Source organism: Acomys minous (assembly GCF_964271855.1).
Source record: "Acomys minous genome assembly, chromosome: 3".
NCBI classification, from domain to species: Eukaryota; Metazoa; Chordata; class Mammalia; order Rodentia; family Muridae; genus Acomys; species Acomys minous.
The window spans coordinates 76,636,470-76,662,958 of NC_140485.1; the positions used below are offsets into that span (position 1 = coordinate 76,636,470).

General features: G+C 49.2%; 1 protein-coding gene across 1 annotated transcript in view; it reads right to left on the reverse strand.

Moving 5' to 3' along the window:
• The window catches only part of LBP (lipopolysaccharide binding protein), a 28,479-nt gene extending 5,967 nt beyond the window's left edge, over positions 1 to 22,512 (reverse strand). Inside the window, exons 1-12 of the mRNA XM_084776773.1 lie at positions 22,263 to 22,512; positions 19,903 to 20,017; positions 18,834 to 18,962; positions 15,461 to 15,616; positions 15,188 to 15,251; positions 12,072 to 12,135; positions 9,064 to 9,155; positions 8,253 to 8,429; positions 6,471 to 6,530; positions 4,222 to 4,389; positions 1,007 to 1,074; positions 527 to 569 (exon numbers count right to left, since the gene is read on the reverse strand). Coding sequence (XP_084632899.1) covers positions 527 to 569; positions 1,007 to 1,074; positions 4,222 to 4,389; positions 6,471 to 6,530; positions 8,253 to 8,429; positions 9,064 to 9,155; positions 12,072 to 12,135; positions 15,188 to 15,251; positions 15,461 to 15,616; positions 18,834 to 18,962; positions 19,903 to 20,017; positions 22,263 to 22,386 — 1,260 coding nt within the window. The 5' untranslated portion in view covers positions 22,387 to 22,512. The remainder of the gene's footprint in view (positions 1 to 526; positions 570 to 1,006; positions 1,075 to 4,221; positions 4,390 to 6,470; positions 6,531 to 8,252; positions 8,430 to 9,063; positions 9,156 to 12,071; positions 12,136 to 15,187; positions 15,252 to 15,460; positions 15,617 to 18,833; positions 18,963 to 19,902; positions 20,018 to 22,262) is intronic.
• Between the last annotated feature and the right edge of the window lie 3,977 nt (positions 22,513 to 26,489).

Sequence of the window (26,489 nt, forward strand, 5' to 3'; positions counted from 1 at the left end):
TATGAAGGACAGAGGTCAGCCTCAGATGTCACATCTCAGGAGCCATCCACCTTATTTTCTGAGACAGGGCCTCTCTCTGGTACCTGGGGTCACTGATTAGGTGGCTGGCCAGGGGGTCCACCTGCTCCTCCCTGACAATGAGATTACCATGCTTGGCTTTTTACTTGGTGAGATTTGAACTCAGACCCTCACACATGGCAAGCACCTTGCCAACCAAGTCATTCCTTAAGCCCTTTCGTTTGTTCTTAGTTCCGTGACCCTGTGAAGCCCACCTCTTTGCTCAAGGCAATCTGAGGTGGATTCCTTTTCACTGCAGTTAAAATAATTCTGTCCAGTAGCCAAGGTTACACTGGGACATAATTATTCCTTGACCGTCCTGCATTCTCAAGAGGTGTACAGGGGCCCTGGGCAGAGACCTGCTCTTTTCCCATTCGCATTCCTAGTCTAGGTGCCATGGCAACAGCTTCAAAAACACCAGCAATTAACTGGCATCTTCATCACATCACAGAGGAGGACAATAACTCACATTGAATATGCCAACTTTGGATTCTATCAGCGTCACTTGTGCCCTGTAACAAAGCAGAGTCACAGTGGTGGGCATCATATTGGAGAAAGGTTAGCCGGTCCCCAGAGAGGAGGAGCTTCAGGTGCCGGAGGGGCAGGAGAAACAGAGACACAGCGATGTTGGGAAGACTAATGGGGACCGGGGAAGCGTCGCAGCGCTGTCTTTAGCATTTCAGTAATCAACACATCTGAGAGCTAAAATTTGTAGACTCAGAAAAAAGCAGTGTTAGCTACTCAGGCATTTGAACTTTGTGGGGCAGGACAGCAAAAGAATTAAGCCAACCAGAGTAAGTAATATTTATATATCCTTCCCAAATGGCAGGTCCTCAACATTGACAGGGGTGTCACATCCCACCGGTACCCCAGTTACAGAGGCCAGATGGAGTTCCACTGGGCACCCACCCTTAGCCCTTCCCTGCTGTGATACACAAGGGAAACTTACTTCTCTGGATGAAGCATCCCGGTGACCTTGGTGTTGTTGAAGGTCAGCGAGGCAAATACATTAGTGACCTGGAAGAGGCGGTAGAAAAAAACAGGTGTTAGGCCACCGGGCATGGTAGCACATGCCTTTAATCCCAGCACTCGGGAGGCAGAGGCAAGCAGATTGCTGTGAGTTCAAGGCCAGCCTGGTCTACAAAGGGAGTCCAGGACAGCCAAGGCTACACAGAGAAAACTTGTCTCAGAAAAAAACCACAAAAAACAAACAAACAAACAACAACAACAACAACAACAGGCTTTACTGATGTAGTTGTCATGCTGAGGATGAGGGCAGGACCAACAGCCTCAGAAACCCGCCTGCTGGATTTCAGCCTCCCTCGGTAGTCAGTGTGTCCATCAGTAAGGGAGCGAACTGGGACAGGAGCAGGTTCCCTGGAAATGGCTGAGGATCACAGCAATTGAGCTTTGAACAGCGTACCAAGAGAAGACCTGGCGTTTGCATCCCTAGTTAGCTTTCAGAGGTCATGGCCAGCTACCCCAAGACCCAGATCAGCTCTAGTAATGATGGTAATGGCTTCTATTTTATTTATAACACCCTGAAAGGCTGACACACCCTCTGAGAGGAACTGCCCCTTCAGAAGTTTGGCCTTGTTGAGTTTTGAAGCCTGAAACAAGACGGCAGATTCTTCATCTGGTGCATGGGGTGCCCGAAATCTGTGCCCATAAGCCAGAGGCAATCAAGAAAGGAAAAACATCTTAGTAATTAGTTTAGAAGGAATTTAGTTCAGGGAAATTGTTAGGAGGGTAAAGGAACTTTAAGAAGGCCACCACCCCTGCCCAAATAAAAGAGTGTGGGAGGCTTCTTAAGACTTAGTGAAAGTGGGAGGCCAGCCAGTATATGAACAATGCAAAGGCTGATAATGCTGGAAGGCAGGATGCAAGGGAGCTTGGGAAATGTAGTCTTCAGTGATCTGCTACATTGCAGAGGCACCAGGACAAAGACCCTCCTACCACAGCCCTGACTCACGGAAAGACATGTACATTAAATAAACAAATCTTCAAATTGTGGTTGCCATGCAAGAGGAGCTGCAGTGGGCAAGTGAGACTGTCCATTGCTTTGCACAACTGTGGTGGGTATGCCTTGAAGAGGCACAGCCTGGGGGCTCTGGATAGCTCCTTGCTGCTGCTATGCCTTCTCATGTTTGTCACTGCTATATTCCTCATGGAGTGATTGGGCATGAGGAGACCCTCAGTGCCTAGAGTCTGGTGTAACTGACTCTTGGGAGACAGCCAACCCTGTCGGGCAATTTTCCTGCAGGTCAATATGAAAACAGGTTTTCACATGTAATCCCAGCACTCGGGAGGCAGAGGCAGATGGATTGCCATGAGTTCAAGGCCAGCCTGGTCTACAAAGTGAGTCCAGGACAGCCAAGGCTACACAGAGAGAGAGACCCTGTCTCGAAGAAGAAGAAGAAGAAGAAGAAGAAGAAGAAGAAGAAGAAGAAGAAGAAGAAGAAGAAGAAGAAGAAGAAGAAGAAGAAAATGGACTTTCAAAAAATAGTGTCGTGGGGCTGGAAGGACGGCTCAGATGTTAAGAGCACTGGCTGCTCTTCCAAAGGTCCTGAGTTCAATCCCCAGCAACCACATGGTGGCTCACAACCATCTAAAATGAGATCTGATGCCCTCTTCTGGTGTGCAGGTGTATATCCAAGAATACTGTACAAATAATAAATCTTTTTAAAAAAATAGTGTCGTTTAGATGAATTCATGATTTTACAGAATTCCTGATTTGATTTAAATACTTATAGGAAGTTAGGGTAGTTGATAGAAAGTTTAAGGAGATGGTGTAAACTGTTTTGCCAGAAAGTTATAATACAGTTAGAATTAAGAGTAGAATGTGGAAAAAAAAAAAGTAGACTGTGTCCCTCTTTTGTAGAATAGTGAAGGCTGCATAGGTTAGAAAAGAAAAAGAAAAAAGAAAAAAGAAAAGGAAAGAAAAGGAATTCAGTGAGGTTTCATGCATTACAAGCATGTGATTGTAATTGAAAGAGAAAAATAGGCTTGGTGGGACAAGTTAATGATCAAAGGAAACCTTCACTCCAGGTTGGGTCTGAGTTCCTGGTTCTTGTGATCTATAGATGTGGTCACAGGTTTCGGTACGCACATGAAAAGGAGGGTTATGACCAAAGAGTAAATAATTCTATTATGAGTATCTTATACTCAGAGACAACAGATGATTAGCCAGTTTAGCTGAACAAGACTTCAAAAACAAGATATAAAATAGATGACCCGTTTTTTGGTAACTACAAATTGTCCTGAGCTAAGCATAGGGAACAGTTTGCTACTCTAGACTTAGCCTGCTCAAACTTTGTTAATCAATAACAAAAGAATTGCCACTTTAGGACTATGGTGACCTTGTGGGGAGAAAGACAGATGGGTAGTGTTCAGCTAGGTGTGCGTTTCAAAAGAAGACTATATAATCGACAATCCTGTTGTCATGTCCTTGGTGTGACAATTTTAATCTGTTTTTAAAAAATATGGTTTTGTGGTGATTGTTTTTAGAGAATATGTAACTTGTGGCTCTGACGTAATCTTTTTCTTACATAGAGAGTTTTGCCTTAGGTGTTACAAAAAAAGCTAAGAAAAAAAAAAAAGCTCTTAGAGCTTTTCTCCATCCATCCAATGTGTGAATGTGTGTGTGTGTGTGTGTGTGTGTGTGTGTGTGTGTTGTGTGTATGTGTGAAGTTGTTGGAGCTTGTTGAAGCTTGCTTCATCCATCAAGTGTGCATGTGTGTGTGCACGCGTATGTGTATGTGTGTGTGTGTGTGTACAATTCTTTCCTCCTTTTTCTTTTCTATTTCACAGACCACAGGGAGTACCAGCCCTAGGGAATCAGGCTTTATTCCCCCTCAGAGGAAAGTCTGTTGAGTGATCAGTCACTGACTCTACACGCCAGCTCCGTTTACTCTGACCTGTCGAAGCTGTCCTTCACATCAAAAAGGTACAAAAAGAAAAAAAATGCCTGGGCGAGCAATGCCATGAAGAGAATTACAGAATGCCACCAGTTAACAAAAAAATGCAAACGGTAAGACAGATTGGTGGTAAGAGCAATTAAGAAAGCCCTTTCTGGGCTTGTGATGTAGCAGCTGAGAGCTGAGGAGAGTGAGGAGAAAAGCGCTCATGAGGAAGAACAGCATTTGCAAAGGTTTTGAGCTTTACCACTCCAAGCTGGAAGATAGGCTCCCGGGCGGAGCTGGGCAGGACCACAAAGCCTTTAATCTCCATCTGGGGGGCCAAGGATAGGTTCCCAGGGCTGACATGCAGGATCGGGGCAGAGACCACTGTTCCAAGTAGCTCAATGTTCATGTTGGGGTATCTTCGGGTTATCTGGGGGTAGGATTTGGACATCATGTCAAAAGAAAGGAAAAGGGCTACAGAGTCTAGAGCAGCACTTTGCAACCTGTGTGGGTCATGGCCTCTTGGTCAACCCCTCCATCTCAAAAAATTTTTTACACTACAACTCATGACAGCAGCAAAATTACAGTTATGAAGTAGCAACCAAAATAATTTTATGGTTGGGGAAATTACCACAACATGAGGAACTGTATTAAAGGGCCACAGCATTAGGAAGGTTGAGAACCACTGGTCTGGGGTCAAGGGAGAGAGAAAGGGACACTTTGGGGTTGACTGTATTTTCCACAAAGTGCGCTGTACCCTGTACCTTATCAATAGAGGAACATCACCCGTGCAGACATCCCACCTCCATCTTCCCAGGCCAGTAGGAAAGGGCCCATAGCCTCTGTGCTAGCTCTCAGAAACTGGACCAGATCAAATCTCAGTACTGCAAGGAGGCTCAATATTTTATTTAATTATGGTAGCCATAGAATTTAATTTGAGACAAGCCTGGGGAGGGTGGAGTTGGTGGAAGAACATCCTCCCATGAGCCTTTGGTTCTATAACTGCTGATCCATCTGTCACTATCAAGGAAGTTTGGGAGCTGGAGGAGGCAGGCTGCTTCTTTGTGAGGATGCAGTAGGTGGCTGCTTGCTGCTCTGATTAAGGTGATAGCAAGATAAAGACAGGGCAGTCCGGAGCTAAGGGATGTTGGACCTTGGGTGTGGCCAAGGATGCCTCAGAACTAGCTGGGACAACACCGTGACTTCAAAGAGACACAGGGAGTGACAATACAGGACTTGGTCATTCAATTCCTTTCGTAAAATTTAATTTGTTTTTGAGATTTATCTATTCTATTTTATGTTGATAAGTGTTCTGCTTTCATGTATGTATGTACACCACATGCATGTCTCATGCCACACGGGTCGGGAGAGGGCATTGGATCCCCTGGAATTCGAGTTGCAGATGATTGTGAGCCACCGTGTGGATGCTGGGGACTGAACCTAATCCAGCCATCTAGTGTTCTTCTCTGCTGAGCCGTCTCTCCAGCCCAGACTTTTAAATTCTTTTCCACTGTTTTAATTCCTTTCTCTACAGTACCTAGCTTTCTGCAAGGGACAATAGGCAGAGTTGGGGGACTGGAGAGATGGCTCCAGTGGTTAAGAGCACTGACTACTCTTCCAGAGGTCTTGAGTTCAAGTCCCAGCAACCACATGGTGTTTCACAACCAACTATAATGTGATCTTATGTGCACTGTATACATAATAAATAAATCTTAAAAAAAAAAAAAAAAGAAGGCCGGGCGTGGTGGCACATGCCTTTAATCCCAGCACTCGGGAGGCAGAGGCAGGCAGATCACTGTGAGTTCGAGGCCAGCGTGGTCTACAAAGTGAGTCTAGGACAGCCAAGGCTACACAGAGAAACAAACAAACAAACAAAAAATTAAAAAAAAAAAAAAGAAAGAAAAGAAAAGAAAAAAGGCAGAGGGCCGGGCATGGTGGTGGACGCCTTTAATCCCAGCACTTAGGAGGCAGAGGCAGGCCAGTTGGCTCCCCAGATTCCCACTGGTTCCTTTCCCAATTCTGCCTCCTCCACCCCAAGACAGGGTTTTTCTGTGTAGCCTTGGCTGTCCTGGATTTACCTTGTAGACAAGGCTGACCTTGAACTCACAGCGATCTGCCTGCCTCTGCCTCCTGAGTGCTGGGATTAAAAGTGTGTATACCAGATTCCATCCTCAGCACCCCAAATATTGTAAGAGCCCCTTAAAACAACCTGAGTGTGCTTAGCTCCTGGTAAATCCTCTCTGGTTGGTAGGTGATATTAACTATGGTGTCTTTCCCAGGATTCCCTGGGTTCCTTAATATTAAAACCATACTGGGAAAGCTGAGGAAGACTGATTAGGGGAGTTCAGGCCCACTCTGCAAGGATTTGGAAAGGAGCCCCCAAGTCTGCAGTTTGGGGTCTCCTCACCTGCTTCTGGGTCAAGTGGAGAGGGTCCCAGAGGTTCTAGAGAGAGAGATTTTGGCAAACTGGTGGGCTCAAGTTGCACATGTGGGGGGATGGGAGGGCTTTACCTGGGGAGTGAAGGGGCGGAAGGCCTTGGTGTTCAGTCTGATGTTGGAGTCTGGTGGTAACTGCAGCAAAAAGACACGGGGGCTTTAGGGCGCTTGTTAGAGCTCTGAGGAGAATTTCGGAGATGGTGAGTTGGTCACTTCTCATTGCTGTAACTTAATACTTGACAACAGTGACTGGAAGGCAGGTTTTTTGGCTCACAGAGAGGACAATTCATCACGGCTGGAGCTTGAGGCAGCTGGTCACTGCATTCATGGTCAGACGCGGTGAGTGGCGCTGGTGGCTTGGTTCACGCTTTCCACTTCAGCCTACAGAATGGTGCCGCCCACTGTGGTTGAGTCTTCCCACCTCAGTTAGCCTAATCTGGATAACCCCTCCCAGAGACGCTCAGGAGTTTGTCTCCTTGGTGATTCTAGACGGCTGCTAAGTTGACAAGCAATATGGACCGTGACAGTAAGGGAAGGCCAACACTAGCTTGTCCCCATGGGGTCCAGTTGTCTTGGCTACCATGAGGATTCCATCTTATAGAGAGAGTAAACCTCCAGGGAATGGGGGTATAGCTGTGATCCTGTGGGCACCGTTCAGAGCTCGCCCGCTTGAGATCTTATGGAAGCTCCCAGCTTGTCAGTGTGACCTATGTGCTTACCTTCTGGGGCCCATCACATGGTGTCTCTGAAGCAAGTGAGAGACACGAAAGGCCTGTGGTGGCATGGGGAGAAGCCACCTCCAGGACAAAATTGCCCACCTGTCACCAGAGAGCCCCCAGTCTTTGCCAGGTTGATCACTTTGTGTTCCCCACTCTCTTGACATCATTCACAGATCTCAACTCTCTCTCTCTCTCTCTCTCTCTCTCTCTCTCTCTCTCTGGTTTTTTCAGACAGGATTTCTCTGTGTAGCCTTGTCTGTCCTGGAGTCACTTTGTAGACCAGACTGACCTCGAATTCACAGTGATCTACCTGCCTCTGCCTCCGGAGTGCTGGGATTAAAGGCGTGCGCCACCACGCCTGGCTTCAGACCTCAACTCTTAAGAGGCGCTTATAGTAAACAACTTTTTCAGCCTCGAATTCACAGCGATCCACCTGCCTCTGCCTCCCAAGTGCTGGGATTACAGGCATGTGCCACCACGCCCGGCTCCGACCTCAACTCTTAAGAGGTGTTTATAGCAAACAACTTTTTGAACTCTAGAGAACCTAAAAGAACTGGGGAAATTATAAGGTGCAGTTTACCAGAAAAGCCGCTCTCATGTCTGCAAAATCCCTCTGGCAAATGTTACATCAAGGCGTGTGTTAGGAAGACACATTTGTTCCGTACACTCCAAATCACTAAATTAGGTACCCTTTTGACTTTGGCTGCAAGGAAGCTCCCAGGCAGATTCGTGATTAAAAAAAAAAAATTAAATTAAAAATCTAGTGTCTTCATAATCGTCAATTACTTATAGTTTCATCTTTATGTCTTTTCTCTGTAATGCGACGTTGCCTCATCCATTAAATTATTTTTAATAGACCTGCAGGACTTATCAGGATAAGAGAAAATGTAAGTTAGAGCAGGCCTAGACTAGAAGGTCAAACAGAGAGACACCCACAAACAAGTCTTTGATAGTTATGAGGGAGAAAGAATTTGGCCCTGAGTTTCCTGGTGACCCAGGAAATTATACAGATATATCTTGCTGGTCTTGATATTTGTTTAGCTGCAATTCACTATTCTCTTGGTGTAAGTACAACAAAACGGAAGGAAGAATGAGCTACGCTGTCCCCGGGGGAGCATGGCGAAGCCCGGATTCTCACCATGCTGTCTGTGATGGAGAAGTTCAGGTACCCAGCCTGGTGATAAACCCGACTGGCTATGTTGAAGGCCTGATCGGAGATGGCAAAGTAGACCATTTGTTTACTGACTTCAGGTAGGTTCATGGCCGGAGTGCGTAAGGCAGCCCGGGAGCGGTGATTCCGATTAAAAATTTCACCCTGGAGAGAAAAATGGGGGACAGCTGGACTGTTTGAAGTGTATCCCGTGGCTAGCCGTTGAACTGGGGGTTCCCTGCCTGGTTGACGAGGGACACGGACTGGAAACACTGCCCTGAACGGCCCCTCTAAATTTGTGTCTCTTACTACACGAGGACCCCTGAAGTGTTGGGCAGTCTCTCTGCCTCACCCGGGGGGTCTCCTCTGACTCCCTGCCCCTTCAGGGTGGGCAAGGTGCTGGAGGAGGAGGGAGGGAGGGCAAGTGTGAGTTCTGAGGCTAAGGGTGTTGATACACACTCGTGTGAATCCCATTTCTGGGACCATTATCCATAACACTGCCCTGTGCACAGCAAGAACCCTGAAATATGAGACAGACCTGAGCTTAGAGAGCAGGTGACCTCAAAGTGGCTACTGGCCTGTGGCTTGTGGCTTGTGGCTTGTGGCTAACTCCCGCTCCTGCTGCACCCTTACCCTTTTTTTTTAGTTTTTCAAGACAGGATCTCTCTGTGTAGCCTTGACTATCCTGGACTCACTTTGTAGACCAGGCTGGCCTCGAACTCACAGCGATCCACCTGCCTCTGCCTCCCGAGTGCTGGGATTAAAGGTGTGAGCCACCATGCCTGGCCTGCACTCTTACCTTAAACATCACATCCAGCACCTGGGCCTTTGCCTGGGGAGCCGCCACCAAACTGTAGTCGATGCCCAGGATATCGTCGATCTCTGCTGTGACTGTGAGTTAGAGTAGGAAAAGAGTGAGGGGCAGAAGTGGGTCCAGGTGTGGCCTGCAGCAGGTGAAGATGGAGTGAGCTTTTGCTGCTTCTCTAAAGAGCCTCCACCTTGGGGTTGGAGAGATGCTCAGAGGACCGGAGTTCAATCCCCAGCACCCAGGTCAGGGAGCTCACAACCACACGTAACTCCAGCTTCAGGAGGATCTGAACTCACATGTACACACACGCACATACCCACCAATACACATAATTCAAAATAATTAAAATAAATCCTATAAAAGACCCTCCATCCACCCATCCTGGCTCCCAGGCTGTGCCTCTCCAACAAAGAGACAAAGGGACAAAGGTAGAATTCTCCAGTGCCAGGGTGGGTAAGCAGTGCCGGTGTGTGTGTGTGTGTGTGTGTGTGTGTGTGTGTGTGTGTGTGTGTATGTGTGGGTGGGTGTGAGGTTCAGCTTAAGGCCTAAGCAGTTTCCAGAGCTGGGTTGTCACAGCCAGCCAAAGGGACACACACCCAAAGGACCTTCATGCTAAGCAAAATGATCAGGAAGGTCAGATGTCCCCAGAGCCTGGGGGAAGATCTCGTCCACAGCCCTGGTTGAGCAAACGTTCCATGCCCCATGCATAGTCAGATGTGCCAGGCTGAGCTTCAGCTGAGGTGTTATTAAGAAGTGCCACCCAGGGGTCTGGGAGCCTCACTGTACACTGTAGAATACTCAGACCCTCTGTCGAGTGCACTCTTTCCATATGTGCCCCGGAACTTGGGCTCCATACCCAGCTGCTCCTCAGATGCACACTTGAGTGTGGGCAAGGAGCGAATGCAGGACGCTCCCTGATGCCTTGTGGCCATTGCAAACAACAAAAACAACAATAAAACGAAACTAGATGTCTCTGGCGGCTTGAATAAGAACGGCTGTCATAGGAGCACGTGTTTGAGTGCTTAGACCCTAGGGAGGGGCACTATTTGAAAAGATTAGAAGGATTAGGAGGGGATGCCATATTGGAGAAAGTGTGTCATCAGAGGGTGGGCCTTGAGGTTTCAAAAACCCATGTCAAGTCCATTCTCTCTCTCTCTCTCTCTCTCTCTCTCTCTCTCTCTCTCTCTCTCTCTCCCCTCTCTCTCTCTCCCTTCCTTTCTCTCTCTCTCCCTCCCTCCCTTCCCCCTCCCTCCCTTCCTCCCCTCTCTCTCCCTCTCTCTCTCTCCCTCCTTCTCCCCTCTCTCTCCCTCTCTCTCTCTCCCTCTCTCTCTCTCCCTTCCTCTCTCTCTCCCTCCCTCTCCCTCCCCTCCCTCCCTCCCCCTCCCCCTCCCTCCCTCTCCCTCCCTCCCTCTCCCTCCCCCTCCCTCCCCCTCCCTCCCTCTCCCTCCCCCTCCCTCCCTCTCCCTCCCCCTCCCTCCTTCTCTCTCTCTCTCTCTCTCTCTCTCTCTCTCTCTCTGCGAGCCATTATGTTCCCTCTGACTCTCTGAAACTGTAAGCAGGCTCCCAATTAAACACTTTCTTTTGGAAGAGCAGCCTTGGTCATGGTGTCTCTTTACAGCAATAGAACAGTGACCAACACAATGTCCATCAGTGGGGGCTGCCAAATAACCCAGGACACCCTCAGTGGAATACTACACAACTGTTCAAATCATCCAGTTGCCTCAAGTGCTCTGGAAACTCATTGGCGGGACACAGTATTGAGTACCTGGTCTTATGACATCATTCATATATGTCCATACCTAAGACTCACAGCCACAGATCCTAGACTATTTACTGCAGCCCAGCCCAGAAAATTCTGTAATAAAAACTACTCAATGGATGGCCAAACTCTACCAAGCCAGGCTAAGCAAGTCCTCAATAGTTCCTGCCACACAAATATCTGTCAGATACACTGGGCTAGATGGCTGAAGATGATGCCCCAAAGTTATAGAGAGTTTTGGGTGACTGTTCAGGCAGCAAACTGTCTCTGTCGTGTTTTTAGGTCTAGTTAGAGTTTGTTTTTAAGACAATCTCATGTAGCCCAGGCTGGCCTGTAGTTCACTATGTACTGGAGGCTAGCCTTGAGAATTCCTGGTCCTCCTGACTCTGCCTTCTAAATGCTGGGATTACAGGAGCAAAAAAACCCCCCATGATCAGCAGTAAGAAGTCAGTGGCTGACACTCCTTCACCCGAGGCCCAGACTGGCCTGGCTGACTGTGTGTGCGACCAGGAGCATTTGTCCAACCAAGGTTGTGGAGGAGGGGACAGTCTAGTGCAGGCCATGCTTGACCTGTCTAGTTATGTGGCTCCCTATGAAGCTTCAGGTTGTCAGACCTGGTTTATGTCTGTCTGTCTGTTTGTCTCTCTCTCTCTCTCTCTGAACCTACATATACTGACATAGACGTTTCTCCAGGCCATACAAATTTAAAGATCAGAATAACACCTACACTGTGTACACTGGGAGGTAAATATTCCCGATTAGGCATGCACACACATACTCAGGTAGAAAAAAACCACACACACACCCATGAACTTAAGTGTTGTTATGAGTTTTTTTCTTTTCTTGAGACAGGGTTTCTCTGTGTAGCCTTGGCTGTCCCGGACTCACTTTGTAGACCAGGCCGGCCTCGAACTCACAGAGATCCACATGCCTCTGCCTCCCTGAGAGCTGTGATTACAGGTGGATGTCACTGGGCCCAACTGTGTTGTTACGTTTTGGCAAGCAAAGGAATTATCTGAAAAGATCCACCCAAGATCAAGGCTACATCTTAATAGAAAAGCTGGGGAGAAAAGAGGATTTTAAATCGCTCCTTTCTACTCTTTTCTCTCTGAATATTTGACAGGGTTAGAATACGGTCTTATGAAAAATGAAGAAGAATAGAGTGCCCCAGGGGCGCGTGGAGCCCTACTTTCCAGGAGCGTGTGATGCCCTACCTCCTCAGGAGCTCGTGGTGCCCTACCTGGAAGAGTTTGGAGATAAGGCTGCAGGTCAGAGGTCACGGACTGCTGGATCATCTCACAAATCTGAGAAGAATGGGAAGGGAAGCTGTCAGTGACATTTACTTTATAGTCACCTCCCTGCAAGTGTCTGTAAATGCTTAGCATGTACCAGGTGCTACCAAAGCACAAGTGATAAAACAACAACAACAAAAATTCAAGGTGGTACATGCCCAGCACTCAGGGAGGCAGAGGCAAGGCAGACCTCTGTAAGTTTGAGGCCAGCCTGGTCTACAAAGCGAGTCCAGGACAGGCAAGGCTACACAGAGAAACCCTGTCTCAAGAAAAGAAAAAAACTCATAACAACACTTAAGTTCATGGGTATATGTGTGTGTTTTTTCTACCTGAGTACAAGGCTACACAGAGAAACCCTGTCTCAGGGGGAAAAAAAGAAAACCAACATGTTAGCCCCGACAAGGACTCTAACAGGGTCCGAGTGGACTGTTCAGAGCTAGCCCCAAGGATGGCTATCGGCAAAGAGAAGGGCGCTCGTGGGAAGTGGTTTATGAAATGCTACCATTACAGGCTTCTTAGAAGAAGACTTGGTGGTGGGAGCTCTGAGCATAGAGGTCCTGCAGACGCCTCCTATTGGCTGTTGCTGGGCGGTGTCAGCTGCTGCAGCCCCTGCTCCCTGGGTACCCATGGGAAACTCAATGGCCGTGTCTATGAACCACTTATTCACAATTTATCGTCACCAGTGGGGCCATGAGCTTCTCAAGAGCAGGAAATATGTGTTTCCGAGCCTGTTTGCTGTCCTGGCTGCTGTAATCGCTTGAGTTATTTATTATATAAGCCAGAGAAATATGACCGAGAAGAAATGTTTCCAAGAAAACTAAATATAAATACTCTGAAAGGCGAAGTGCTAACCACGTGCCTCCCTCTGGACAACAGAGAAGTCAGGAGGAGAAAAAGGGTCTGAAAAATAGAGATGGGGACCAGTGAGGTGGCTCAGTGGGTAAAGAAACCCATGACCAATGCTGACATTCTGAGTTCGATCCCCAGGACCCACAGAGTGGAAGGAGAGAACGACTCCCACGGTTTGCCCTCTGACCTCCATGTGAGGTCTGCATGTGACCTCTTCGTACCCAGCTAGTTGAAGAAGAGGGCTTCGTGATAAGCTGATCCCACAGGTGACAAGGCCAAGTTCTGCATCTACCAGGTGCCCGTCTCGAAGTACAACTCCGTGTCCGGTGTCAATTTACATGTCTTCACATATGAGTGCATACGTGAATATTTCCTTTGTTTATGTGTGCACAGGAGAGTTACCACTTTGAACAGCGTTTCTTTGCTTTCTTTTGTGGGCATTGCCTGTTGTGTGCAGGTGCTCTCACCTGTGCGTGCAGATGAGCCAGACGTCGACTCTGGGTCTCGTCCCCTGTCTCTCTCCACTTTAGTTTTTTTTTTTTTTAAACCATGGTCTCGCTCTGAGAGACCATTTTCAGGCAGACTAGATGGCCAGCAAGCCCCTGGGCCATGCAGAAGCACCACACTGCTGGTTTTCTATGGGCTGAGTGAGCATCTAAGCTCAGGTCCCCAGGCTTGTACAAGAAGCACTTTCCCCACTGAGCCATCTCTGCCCTGTTTACCTCTATTTTCATGGATTCTTGCTATGCACCTGAGGCTGGCCTCAAACCTGAAATCCTCCTGCCTCAGTTCATCTAAGTGCTGGGATGCAGGTGTGTGCCACCATGCCCAGCTGAAAAGCTCTTTTTGATTTGTGAGTTCCCGCCTTGTGATAATAATGCCCATGTGTGGAACAAAATAGAGAGACGTGGAAGCTTTGCCCTCTGCAGTGGTCACGCGTGGCTTCACAGAGGACAATAGCTACGGCTGATGCACACTTAAGGACAAGTGGTTCCCGAGGGCTATCGGATAGGTGGGAGGCAGTGGGGAAGGCCACATGGCTGGGCAGACAAGGACAATAGCTCAACCTTTCTTTGTAACTCTGTGAGAACGTCATCTGTGACATGCCATAGAGCCAATGGAAGGGGCGAGAGCTTGGAAGATGTGGGGTGCGAATGGGAAGCCCAGAGAGGCTGTCAGCACCACCTACGGTTGTCCCTCCTCTGGAAAGACAATATCCCACCAACCCCCACCCCCTGCCCCAATCCTCAGCCTGGGTGCTCTATTTCTTCAGAGACCTATATAGTTGTGAAGGGGAGTCATGGGGTCCTTGGTCCCAGATGCATAGCAGGGTCTTCTGGAGGCATGGGGATATGGTGGCTAACGGTGCTGCAAGAAGGAGGAAGCACTCTGCGTTTAAATCCTGATCAGGCCCCACTGGCCCTGCGAGCTGCATCTCTGAGTTCTGCCTGCTCACAAGACCCAAGGCCAAGTTCTTCCTAAGTCTTTTTTTTTTAGTTTGTTTTTTTTATTAATTTATTCATGTTACATCTCAATGGTTATCCCAACTCTTGTATCCTCCCATTCCTCCCTCCCTCTCATTTTCCCCTTACTCCCCTCCCCTATGACTATGACTGAGGGGGACTTCCTCCTCCTGTATATGCTCATAGGGTATCAAGTCTCTTCTTGGTAGCCTGCTATCTTTCCTCTGAGTGCCACCAGGTCTCCCCATCCAGGGGACGTGGTCAAATATGAGGCACCAGAGTTTGTGTGAAAGTCAGACCCCACTCTCCACTCAACTGTGGAGAATGTTCTGTGCATTGGCTGGATCTGGATAGGGGTTTGAAGTTTACAGCCTGTATTGTCCTTGGCTGGTAACATAGTTCTTCCTAAGTCTTAGCAATGGCTTTTAAATTTTTATTTATTTATTTATTTTGACTTGATGCAGGACAGTCTAGACATGGTGAGCAAGGCCAGACGGGAAGGGGTGGGGTCTCAGCCTCTACACCTTGTTTCACCTTGGCCAAACACCTGGCTGTTTCTGTCTAACTGAGTGGAGCTGGATGGACCCTAGAGCCTTGCATCCTGCCCAGCTCTGCCATATGTTGTCTTTCTGGCCTGGGCAAGTTGGTTTTTTCCTCTCTGAGCTGTGATCCCATGTATGTCTAACTGATCCCAACAGTCTGCCCAGAGTCAGGCCTCTGGGGAGATCCACCCGACCTCTGACCTTTCTTACCTTGTTCTCCAATACTTTTTGAAGCTTGGACTCTATCTGGTTGTGGAAGAGATTCAGCAGCCACCTGAGCAGAGGACACAGCACACAGTCAGCTGTCTGCCACTGGGTACAGGGACAATGGGGATGGAGAAAGCCAGGCCCTGCCTCCTGGAGACGGAGAGATGATGGCTTAGGGTCCCCCCCAAAGTATTGTCACCAGTGTCCATGGGGCACTAAGCATTCCACCTAGATCCCTTTGAGGAACAAACCCAGGGGGTCTCCGGGGTGACTCACCCCACATTTCCTGAAACGTGCACATCCAAATCACAGATGCGGCTGCTGCACCCGGAGGCAGTGACTGTGGGCCGCCCCGAAGGATCGCTGCCCAGGAGGAGGTCCACTGAGATGGTGAGACCCGTGACATCCAGGTCAAAGGAGCCGTGAAGTTTCCTAGAGGAGGTCAGAGAAGCAGTTATTCATCGTGACTAGGATCTGCTGCCATTGAGGCCTACCAGGAAGCCAGAGTCTTATTCAAAATAAAAAGACACTAGCAGAAAACAAAACAAAAGCAAAACCCAAAAAACGTAATAAAAAATAATTGCCTTGGTGATTGGCAGACGCCTTTCTAGAAAAATCTGGACTCTTCAACGCCAGCAAGGAAACGGTTGGTAAACTGCAAACCTGAGAAGAAAACCCCATTCTACACAGAGTGAAAAGAATCATTTTCCAAGACAGCGCAGGCACCTCCTTAACATAGGAGCAGACACAGAGGCTCATTCCTTAATACACACAGTGAAGGAATTAAGGGAGGGACAAAGCAACGCAAAGGAACCAAAGCACCGAGGAGCTCTGAGCAGAGGAAAAGTTGTGGAAAATGAGCCTACAACAATGCCAGCTTCCACCCACAAGGTCGAGAAGACTTTTGAAAATGAAGGTAAGTAAACACTATAGGCACAGTGGCCCCCAGAGGACTCTGGGAGAACTTTCTGGAATAACCCAGCCCAAAGCACACTATCAGACCCAGATACCCAACTCTCAACTCTTTCTCCTGGATGCTTGTGTGTGTGTGTGTGTGTGTGTGTGTGTGTGTGTTGGCTCACTGAGGCATCATGGGTAGCAGCCAAACAAACCAAACAAAACAATAGCAACAACAATGAAGAAACACCTTCAAGAAACAGCCAGAGCAGGGCTGGAGAGACTACAGCAGTTACACATGTGTACTGCTCCTGCAGAGGACCCAAGTTCAGTTCCCAGAACCCACACCAGCACACCAGAGGGCTGTGGAGCATTGATAAGTCCAGATCCAGGATGATGCCCATGGCTACCACAGGCACCTGCACGACACTCACTCACCTACCCACTCCCCGAACCCCAGCATTCAAAATAAAATCAACCTAAAACCAAAAATTAAAACAAAAACAAAAAGCTTGAATAATGCTTTGGGCGTTCACGCTCTGTGCGGCTTTTGGACAAACCAAGGCAAGTGGCGTTTGCTTGTGAGATGGCTATTCAAAGGAAGGAGTAAGCGACATGTACAGTGATGCGGACAAATGTTCAAAACCTAAGTGACAGAGGCACGTATATGGTGCGGTATGATCAAGTTCATAGCCAGAGGTCCTGCACAGGTGAGTCTGTGCAGGTCCAGGAGTTAGGGGTGGGAGATGGGGAAATGGGTAGGTAGTATTTTGTGTAAATGGACTTTCCTTTGGGGTACACAAATGTTTGGGGACTGGGTAGAGGCCGTGATTACACAGCCCCATGACTGTACTGAAAGCCACTAAAGTACACAGGTCAAACGATCAGTATGATACTCTGTGAGTTTCATTAAAAAAAAAAAAAAGGGCTCCAGTCCCAGCACTCGGGAAGCAGAGGCAGGTGGATCTCTGTGAGTTCGCAGCCAGCCTGGTCTAGAGTTCCAGGTCGGCCAGGGATGCTACACAGAGAAGCCTGTCTTTAAAAAGTCAAATCAAAACAATGAAAACTAAATAAAAAGGCAAATTTGAAAGATAACAGGGCAATTCTTCATTTGCTCATACAGAAAGATGGTTAAAGGCAGATTGGAGACAAAAGTTGGATGAGGCAGTGCAGTCCAGTGTTGCTGATAGAAATGGATCGTGTGTGCACAGATGCCACATGCGCACGGTCAACAGACACAGAGTGGGAGTCACACACGCCACTTACAAATGCCTAGTAATCACACTGAAAAGACAGAGGAAGAGGCAGAAGTAATTTTTTAAAAAAAGATTTATTTTATTATGTGTATGTGTGTGCATCTGTGTGTATCTGGGTGTCCATGGAAACCAGAAGAGGGTGTTGGATCCCCTGGAGCTGGGGTTCTAGGTGCCTGTGGGCTGCCTGACACGGAACTAGACACAGAGCACAGGTCCTCTGCGAGGGCAGCCTGCGCTCTTAACTGCTGAGCTCTCTCTCCAGCCGCCCAATAGGAATAGCTAAGACCGTGCCTCCACCTCTTCCACACCAAATCTGTAAATCTGACCATTTCACACTTCTGGTGGGGTTCATACCAGGCGCTTTGCAAAAGCGCATGGTGTTAAGCTGCCACGCGAGACACTGCAGACCTCAGAAGTAGATGCGATCAGACCACCAGTCTGACACTGGCCAGCTCTTCCATCCTGGCTTGAATTGTGCCCCTAAATGCATGTTAGAGCTCCCTGCCCTCCTTGCCCTCCTCGCCCTCCCCACACGCCCCCCCCACTCCACCCCCACCACACCTCTTGATAGTGACTCCCATGGGGACAGTCCCTTTGGAGAGATTAACATAGGCAAGTCCTCACAGGACAGGGGTTCTCAACCTTCCTAACACCACGACCCTTTAATATGGTTGTGACAAGCCACTACCATAAAAGCATTTTCATTGCTACAACATAATTGCAATTTTGCTATTTTATTATGAATCATAATGTAAACCTGCGTTGTCCCATCCCTGTGAAAAAGGGTTCGTCGTCCCCAAAGGGGTCGAGACCCACAGGTTGAGAACCACTTGTCATAGGTGGTCGGAACACAGAAAAGAAGAGCTCATTGCTGTCCAGAGCCCACATGGGAATGTGGAAGCACACACCACCTGCAAGCTGAGGAGACAGGCCAGGCGGGGTGGGGGTGGGGGCTTCATCTTGACCTTTGACATTAAGTCACCCATGTGTATTTCATGGGGCTGCCCCATCCAGGGACTTGAATGCTGGTGACCCCAAATAGCCCTTGCTTGATGCAGGACATCGGAAGGAGGGGTGAGCAGGCTGAGCTGGGGGACTCTGAAGGACTTCCTGTTCCATGGGCTCCAACTGTCCCAAAGTTTACAGCTCCTGGTCTTTGCCTATCTCTGAGGGAGAGGACATTTGGAAAGCCAAGTCCTAAAGACAGCTCTAGCTCGTGGGAGGTCCTGGCCTTGGGGTCTAGATATGTGTGTGGGAAAGAAACCAGGAAAGGGCCATGTGGTCTCATTTAAATCACTCAAATCCCTTAGGGGAAGCAGGCCTGACCCCTTAGAAGATGAGGAACCTAGAGAGAGAGAGGCTTGGGACCTGCACTCTGGTCCCCGCTGTGGCCTGGGTTACACCTGTCTGTCCGCCAATGTGGTCTTTCTAGTGACCCAAGAAGAAGCAGCAAAGGCCAAGACCGTGGGCCCAAAGGCAGACGGAACTTAACTTACACGAAGGCCTTGCGTGCTTTCCACTTGCCTCGGACCCCGATGGAAGCGTCAGAGATGGCAAGACTCAGGCCCTGGCCTGGGAGGGGCTTCAAGGAGGAGCCACGCAGCTCACAGTTCTGGACCTCCAGGCTGCAGGGAGATAGGAGAGAGGCGTCACGTATCCAGCTGCCAAGGATCCTCCTTCACAGCCTTGCCTAGTATGGCACCAGGCTCCCGGCTTTCAGAGTTCTCCCTAGGCCAGGCACGGCTCAGACAACCCTCTTGATGTCACTGGGGCCCTGCAACAGGATGGTGCCGTGCTTGCCCCCCTTTTCACGGGGGACTCTGAGGACGGAGTTTAATGGCTTATAGGCACACAGGATTGGGCCCCGTGAACCTCAGTGGCCTGTGGTCAGAGCCCATAGATAAACTGTCAGATGGCAGATCCTTCCTCCAACCTTGCCTTCCTCATGCCCAGGGAAGGGGCCAGAGTTAAGAAAGCCTGAGATAACCCTCAGAGGAGACTAGAAGGGACCAGAGCTGTCCATGGGAAACAATAGATCAGTTGGTTTTTTTGGGAGAGTGGTACACAGTAGTCTGTACCAAGTAAGCTTAATAAATGTGCACTAACAAAAATAATAAAAGAAGGGAGCACTAAGCAAAGAGGGCATTTATAAGCTGCAAGCTTGGCTCCCATCTTTGATGTCCATCTTTCATACCTTAAAAAAAAATGAGCCACTTACATCTAGTAAAACCTTAAAGCCTCAGCTTAGGTACCCCCTCCTCTGGGAAGCCTTCCCTGACTGCTTCACCCACAAAAGGCATTGTTAGGGTTCAGGATACTTCGTTTTAAGTTCTAAACCTGTCTTCCCTTCCAGGCCACTCGAAATGGCCAGATCCTGAATTAGCCCTCTAAGGGAGAAAAGAGCAGCAGCAGCAGCTCCATTGCTCAGGCCACACACCCAGGAGGCATTAACACTGCTGTGTGTTGAGTGCAGGGACCCAGCTCCCTCCAAGAAGGCCCCTCTGAACCTCCACTGCCTGACCTAAGAGGTTACCTGCTCCTGGCCTCTGTCCCTTCCCCAGTCACCTATGAAACTCGTAACGCCCACGGCCCACAGCCTTGATCTTGAAGTCCCCGGTGAAGTCAGGCAGTGTGATCTTGAGCAGCTCTCTCTGCAGAATCAACAGTCCCTCCTTGGCCGCTGCAGACAAGGAAAAGCTGGGGTCAGCCTGGCCACCCCACCTCCCCTCTGTCCTCTGAATTCTTCAGTGACTCCAGCATCCCTGGCTAAAGAGGCTGGCTTCCTTACTGACGATAATTACAGCACAGGCGGCACAGAAGTGGGGAGAGCACCTGTACGTCATGCAGGGTGGTTAGGCTTGCGCCCATTTTACAGAAGAGAACAAAGAAGCCTTTACTAACAACATGACCAGAAGAGGTGTGTGAGTGCCTGGGGTGTGGCCCTCTTTTTTGTCCTCCCTGGCACCTGGTCTGTGTGGAATGATTTCAGGGTGAGAATCTGGCTGTGATATTTTTTCTATCCAAATGGCTTTGAACAAGAGCCCAAACTTCACTTCCTCTACTCTGTCAAGAACAATGACACCTTCCTCATGGGCTTGATGGAGACCAACCTGTCAAACCAGTGACAGCCTAGAGCGGAAGAGGCACTTACAGCTTGTGGCTGCCAGACAGCAGGGGCTCAGGAAAATGCCCAGAACAGCAAAAGGGGATTAACATTACTAAAAGTGTGGAAAGGACCAAAACCCCCAACTTCAGAGCACTGGATGCACACACAGCACATATTCCCCAGTTAAAAGGGCAGAAGACAGATGTTCCTGACTCAGGGTTCCCAAACAAATGCAGTTAGTGGTCCTACTGTGTGTTCTGGCAGGAGAGGGTCCCAAAAGTCTTCCCCCAGCCTGGCAGTGCACACAGGTCACCAGTGACTTCCATTTTCGCCTTTTCCATTGTGACCTCTTTAGGGTATACACAGCAGGATCTTTCTGATGGAATGCCACCCTTTGTCCCCGGCTAATTCTTATTGCTGTCTCTTCTTTACCTCCTCCTGGAAGCCCTCCCTGATTTTTACCCTCTGTCCATAGCCTGTTTTAGATCCCAACATCCCTACCCAGCTGAGGGACTGTTATGATGCCCATTAGATAAGGTAATGGAGGTTCTGCAGAAGTGACGTGTCTGGGCTAGACAAACATCCCAGCTCCCTCACCCCTTGGACATGGTAATTCTGTGTCAGTTATCTCAGCATCTTGTCAAATACTTTTTTCCCAGTCTGTAAAGTTGAGTCAAGTCTGGTGATAAAGAACTGTAACCCAGGCTACTTTGGGAGGCTGAGGCAGAAGAGTCACAAGTTCAAGGCCTACCTGAGTTATATAGAATGAGTTCAAAGCCAACCTGGGTAACTTAGTGAGTTGCTGTCCAAAATTCAAAAATGAGAAAGAAAAGGTATGGATGTGACCGTAGCCCTGTGGTGGAGTACCTGCCTATCCTGTGCAAGGTCCTGGGTTCAATTCCCAGTACTGCAATAAATGGGGAGAAAAAAGCCCAGCATGGTGGTGCATACCTGTAATCTCAGCACTTAGGGGGCAGAGGCAGAGGCAAAGACAAAAGCAGGTGGATTTCTGTGAATTCAAGGCCAGCCTGATCTACAGAGAAAGTCTAGGACAGCCAGGGATGTTGCACAGAGAAACCCTGTCTTGTAAAAACAAAACAAAACAAACAAACAAACAAACAAACAAACAACAAAGGAAAAAAAAAGCTGGGAGCATCGTGCATAAAGGTGCCTGAGGAACGCTCATCTTGAAGGTACCCAGCAATAAGTTGATTTTTGAAACAGGGTTTCTGTGTTTTAGCCCTGGCTGTCTTGGAACTTACTCTATATACCAGGCTGGCCTTGAACTCACAGAGATTCACCTGCCTCTGCCTCCCGAGTGCTGGGATTATAGGCATGGGCCACCATTGCCCACCAGCAGTAAGTTTTAATGTTTGGTAAGTCGCATTGCCACCACCCAGATCCGGACTTGGCACATCTCATCCCTGAGTCAGCCTTCGTTGATCCCTCCTAGTCTCTAACTGCCCCCTCCAGCTATGACTTGTGGTTTTAGGTCATGTTTTCAAACTCCACCAAGACTCATCCGGAAGGACCGTCCCAGGCCCCTGGGTGGGGCTGTTTATGGAGCACTTTCTTGCTATTTGCCTTCTCGATACAACTCTTCTGCCCACGGCTAGCTGCCTTTTTCTTACTTACACACCCTACTTCAGATTCTGGGACGCAAGTTTTCCTCCCTGTCTGGTGAGTGACAAGGCTAGAATCACAGCTATGACCACACGACACACAGAGCAGGCTCCCTACCAGAGAAACAAACGACCTCCACGTCCTTGCTGTGCCCGGTGTCTTGTCTCCTAGGCCAGCCTACAGTATGGCTTCTTACCGTACTCCAAGCCCTTGTCGGTGATCCTGGCCACCAGGGCGGGGTTGACACCCCGAGTCCCAGGCATGGACAAGAGCAGCAGCCCCAGTAGTGTAGAGAGCAGAGGCCCAGTTCCAGCCTCCATCTTGGATGCTCCGTAGGTGAGTGGGGACTGTGACAATGTGGGCTGGCTCTGGAGTCCTTAAGTAGCCAGGGGCCAGGGCTGGGGGCGGTGCTTGAGGGAGGGCGGGCTCCTGGAAGCGGGAAAGGGAGGCCCGTGGACTGGAACCTGCTTGCGACACAACTGCACAACTGTGGCTGGCTGGCTGCTAGCACTGCTCAGGTTAGCAGGGTGGGCCTGGTGCCAAGGGGTAAGCCACGCCCACTCTCCCCTGCAGAGGGGGTGGGGGACCCCACACTCTCTGGAGGTTCTGCCTGGCGTCAGCCAGTTTCTTGACCTCTCTGCTAGGAAAGCCTGGTGTCACAGGCAGGAAACTGAGGTTCACTCAAGGTCACAGCCTAACACATGAAAGCAGGAAGGAAAAGTAGGTGTGGCTCCAGCTGGATTCTTTTTTTTTTTTTCTAACTCTGTTTAAATAACCACCTCTCCTCCCAGCCCTGCTGTGGCATAACTGTCTGGACAGCAGCTTGGCAAATCTTCAAACATTAATTTCCAGCGCCAAGCCAAACCAAACACTACCCAAAAGCTCTCAAAAGAGCCTCCTGCCCTATGACCCTAGCAACAGCCCTTCTGGATCCGGCTGTGTATAATGAAGCCAGACCATGCATGAATGCGTCAGCAGCTGCATTGCATGACCCAGGCGGAGGAGTGAGGCCCGGCTAAGATGTCAGGGAAAGGGGACTGGCCACGCAGATTTTAACACAGTCGTTTCAAGCTAGATTGTAATGGTGCCACTCCTCTGGGAGCTGGACTTGGCAGTGCCATCCTTTCCTTCTTTTATCCTTTGTAAAGATTACGATGTTCTTCCTGTTTTCCTGCATTCTAGAACATTCTTGTGTTTGTGTGTTTTTTGGAGATTGAGGGTCTTCCTATGTAGCCCAGGTTGGTCTTGAACTCTTGATCCTCTTCAAGTCGTTTCCATTTCCCCATCACCAGCATTCTAAATGCAGCTTATGATAAAGATGTTAACTGCTGAGCACTGTAAGATTTACAGAATAAAGGGACCATCGCATGACATCAGAGCATGGGGACCATCACATGACCTCAAAGTATGGGTACTCTCACATGACATCAGAGCATGGGGGACCATCTCATGACCTTAGAGCATGGGGGACCATCACATGACCTCAGAGTATGGGGACCCTCACATGACATCAGAGCATGGGGGACCATCGCATGACATCAGAGTATGGGTACCCTCACATGACCTCAGAGCATGGGGGACCATCACATGACCTCAGAGTATGGGGACCCTCACATGACATCAGAGCATGGGGGACCATCGCATGACATCAGAGTATGGGTACCCTCACATGACCTCAGAGTATGGGGACTTTCACATGACATCAGAGTATGGGGACCCTTACATGACCTCAGAGTATGGGGACCTTCCCATGACCTCAGAGTATGGGGACCTTCACATGACCTCAGAGTATGGGGACCTTCACATGACCTCAGAGGATGGGGACCTTCACATGACCTCAGAGTATGGGGACCTTCACATGACCTCAGAGTATGGGGACCTTCCCATGACCTCAGAGTATGGGGACCTTCCCATGACCTCAGAGTATGGGGACCTTCCCATGACCTCAGAGTATGGGGACCTTCACATGACCTCAGAGTATGGGGACCTTCACATGACCTCAGAGTATGGGGACCTTCACATGACATCAGAGTAGGGGGACCCTCACATGACCTCAGAGTATGGGGACCTTCCCATGACCTTGAGTATGGGGACCTTCCCATGACCTTAGAGTATGGGGACCTTCACATGACCTCAGAGTATGGGGACCTTCACATGACCTCAGAGTATGGGGACCTTCACATGACATCAGAGTAGGGGGACCCTCACATGACCTCAGAGTATGGGGACCTTCCCATGACCTCGAGTATGGGGACCTTCCCATGACCTTAGAGTATGGGGACCTTCACATGACCTCAGAGTATGGGGACCTTCACATGACCTCAGAGTATGGGGACCTTCACATGACATCAGAGTATGGTGACCCCCACATGACATCAGAGCATGGGGACTATTACACAACATTAGACCATGGGGGATCCTCACTCTCACAGACATCAGAACATGCAGTGCCTGCCCTCTTTAGTCTTTCATTCTGAGTATAAACTAACACCCGCCCCAAACTGCCTAGAGGGCTAACACAGAAAAGTCCTACGTGTGTGAAGAGAAAGCAGGAGGCGTGGCTCTGTGGTACAGTACTAAGGCAGCATGCACAAAGCCCCGTGCCTGGGTGTGAGGAAGCAGGAACGAGCCCCAGGAGGCCAAAGTCGCAGCACTCCATAGCCAGAGAGTAAGGGGAAAACAAGAAAGACTAACTTCCTGTGAAGACCCCAGGAAGCAGGGAACCTTCCTGGCCACTGTCTAGTCTTTTCTCTCCCTATGAAGCCTCTGTGACCCCAGGTCCTGCATGTTGAAGCGTTGAGAGGGAGCAGTTCCCTCACCATCCACCTGATTTCCCACCCACCAGCTCTCATCTCCCAAGGACCAGCAACCAAGAGTCGGGGAAGTTGGCACAACGGCACAGAAATAAGCGGGAAGTGTTATTTCCAGTATTGTAAGGTCCTATGTCTTTGATCAAAATCAAAATTATCAAGGAGTTATGAGGAGTTGCTTTTGCCTAGTGGGTAGGATTGGGGCCTGAGGTCATAACTCTGTGGTAGAGTGCTCTCCCAGCATACAGACGACATTTAACTTTGTATTCTACTGGGTACTGAGATGTGTCCTAGAAATAAATGTTTGCACTAAGTAAAGCTAATAAAATTCCATAGCAGGAAACACAATTTACAGTAGGGATGGTCCTGTGTTTTCAGCTTTTGCCCATTATTTCCAGTAATTATAAACTTTGTTCCACCCTTGGCTCCAGGAACCCTTCCCTGATCACTCCCATGTTTCCCAGAATCCCTTGCATCTTCCCCAGCATGGCATTAACCACACTCAGCTCTATGGTAACTGTGGTCACTTAGAAACACGTTTTGCAGATTCTCTGGTGCTCTTCATCAAAAGCATGGAGTCTGGTGCTGAAGTGATGGCTCAGCGATTAAGAGCATTGGCTGCTCTTCCAGAGGACCCGGGTTCCATTCCCAGCACCCACTTGGCAGCTCACAGTCATCTGTAACACCAGCCCCAGGGAGATCCAGTGGTCTTTTCTGGCCTCTTCACACACCACATACACGTGGTGCACAAGGCATGCATGCAGGAAAAAACCAACCATACACACAATAATTAAAAAATTTAAAAGTGGAGCCTATTTACTTGCCATGGACTTGGGGGTGCCTCAGGAATCTTAACAGGCTGAATGTGGAAGGAATAACAGTGTGAGTGTCATGGTCCATAGGAAGGACTGAAGAAGGCACTGGGGTAAAGTGTGCACACGCAGCACACTCCCACAGCTCAGGACTGTCTGCTCCATTTACCACTTTGTCTTTGTCACAGGGTCAGAGGGTTATGGGGGCGAGGGGCTTTGTCCCTGGTCCAGCCCCAAAGCTGGTTATTCCCAGGTATTTCTTTTACCATGTGGCTACTGCTAAGCATTATGGGAATGAGAAGGAAGCTGTGTTTATCGATGGTCTATGTATGCCAGACCCTTGTTGGTCAAGCTGGCATTCTTCCCTGTGCCCGCCCCACCCTCTAGGGTATGCATTCTAATCTCTGGTGGGTAAACTATGTAGCATGTGGCTACTGCCAGGTCCTGAACCCAGGGCTGTGGAGTTCCATCCCCAAACACTTGTCAAGGGAGGCCTATTTGAGGTGACATGCCAGCATAAGAAGAGTGGTCCCAACAACAGGGACAAAGGCTGGGGACAAGAACAGAGCTCATAGGGACGTCCTCAGGGTCCCCAGGGAGCCTCTGCTACTCCCGAACCTGGCCACCTGGCCACCTGGCCAGAGCGGTGTATTGCTACCATGGCCAGCTCCTTGCTTGTTTCCTTGGGCAGCCTTTTTCCCCTCAGGTCTCAATTCCCTGTGTAAAGTGTTGGCATTGGACGGAAGACTCTCCTGGCCTTTGCAGCTTAGTGGGGAGAGGAGGACAGTCTGGAAAGTGGCA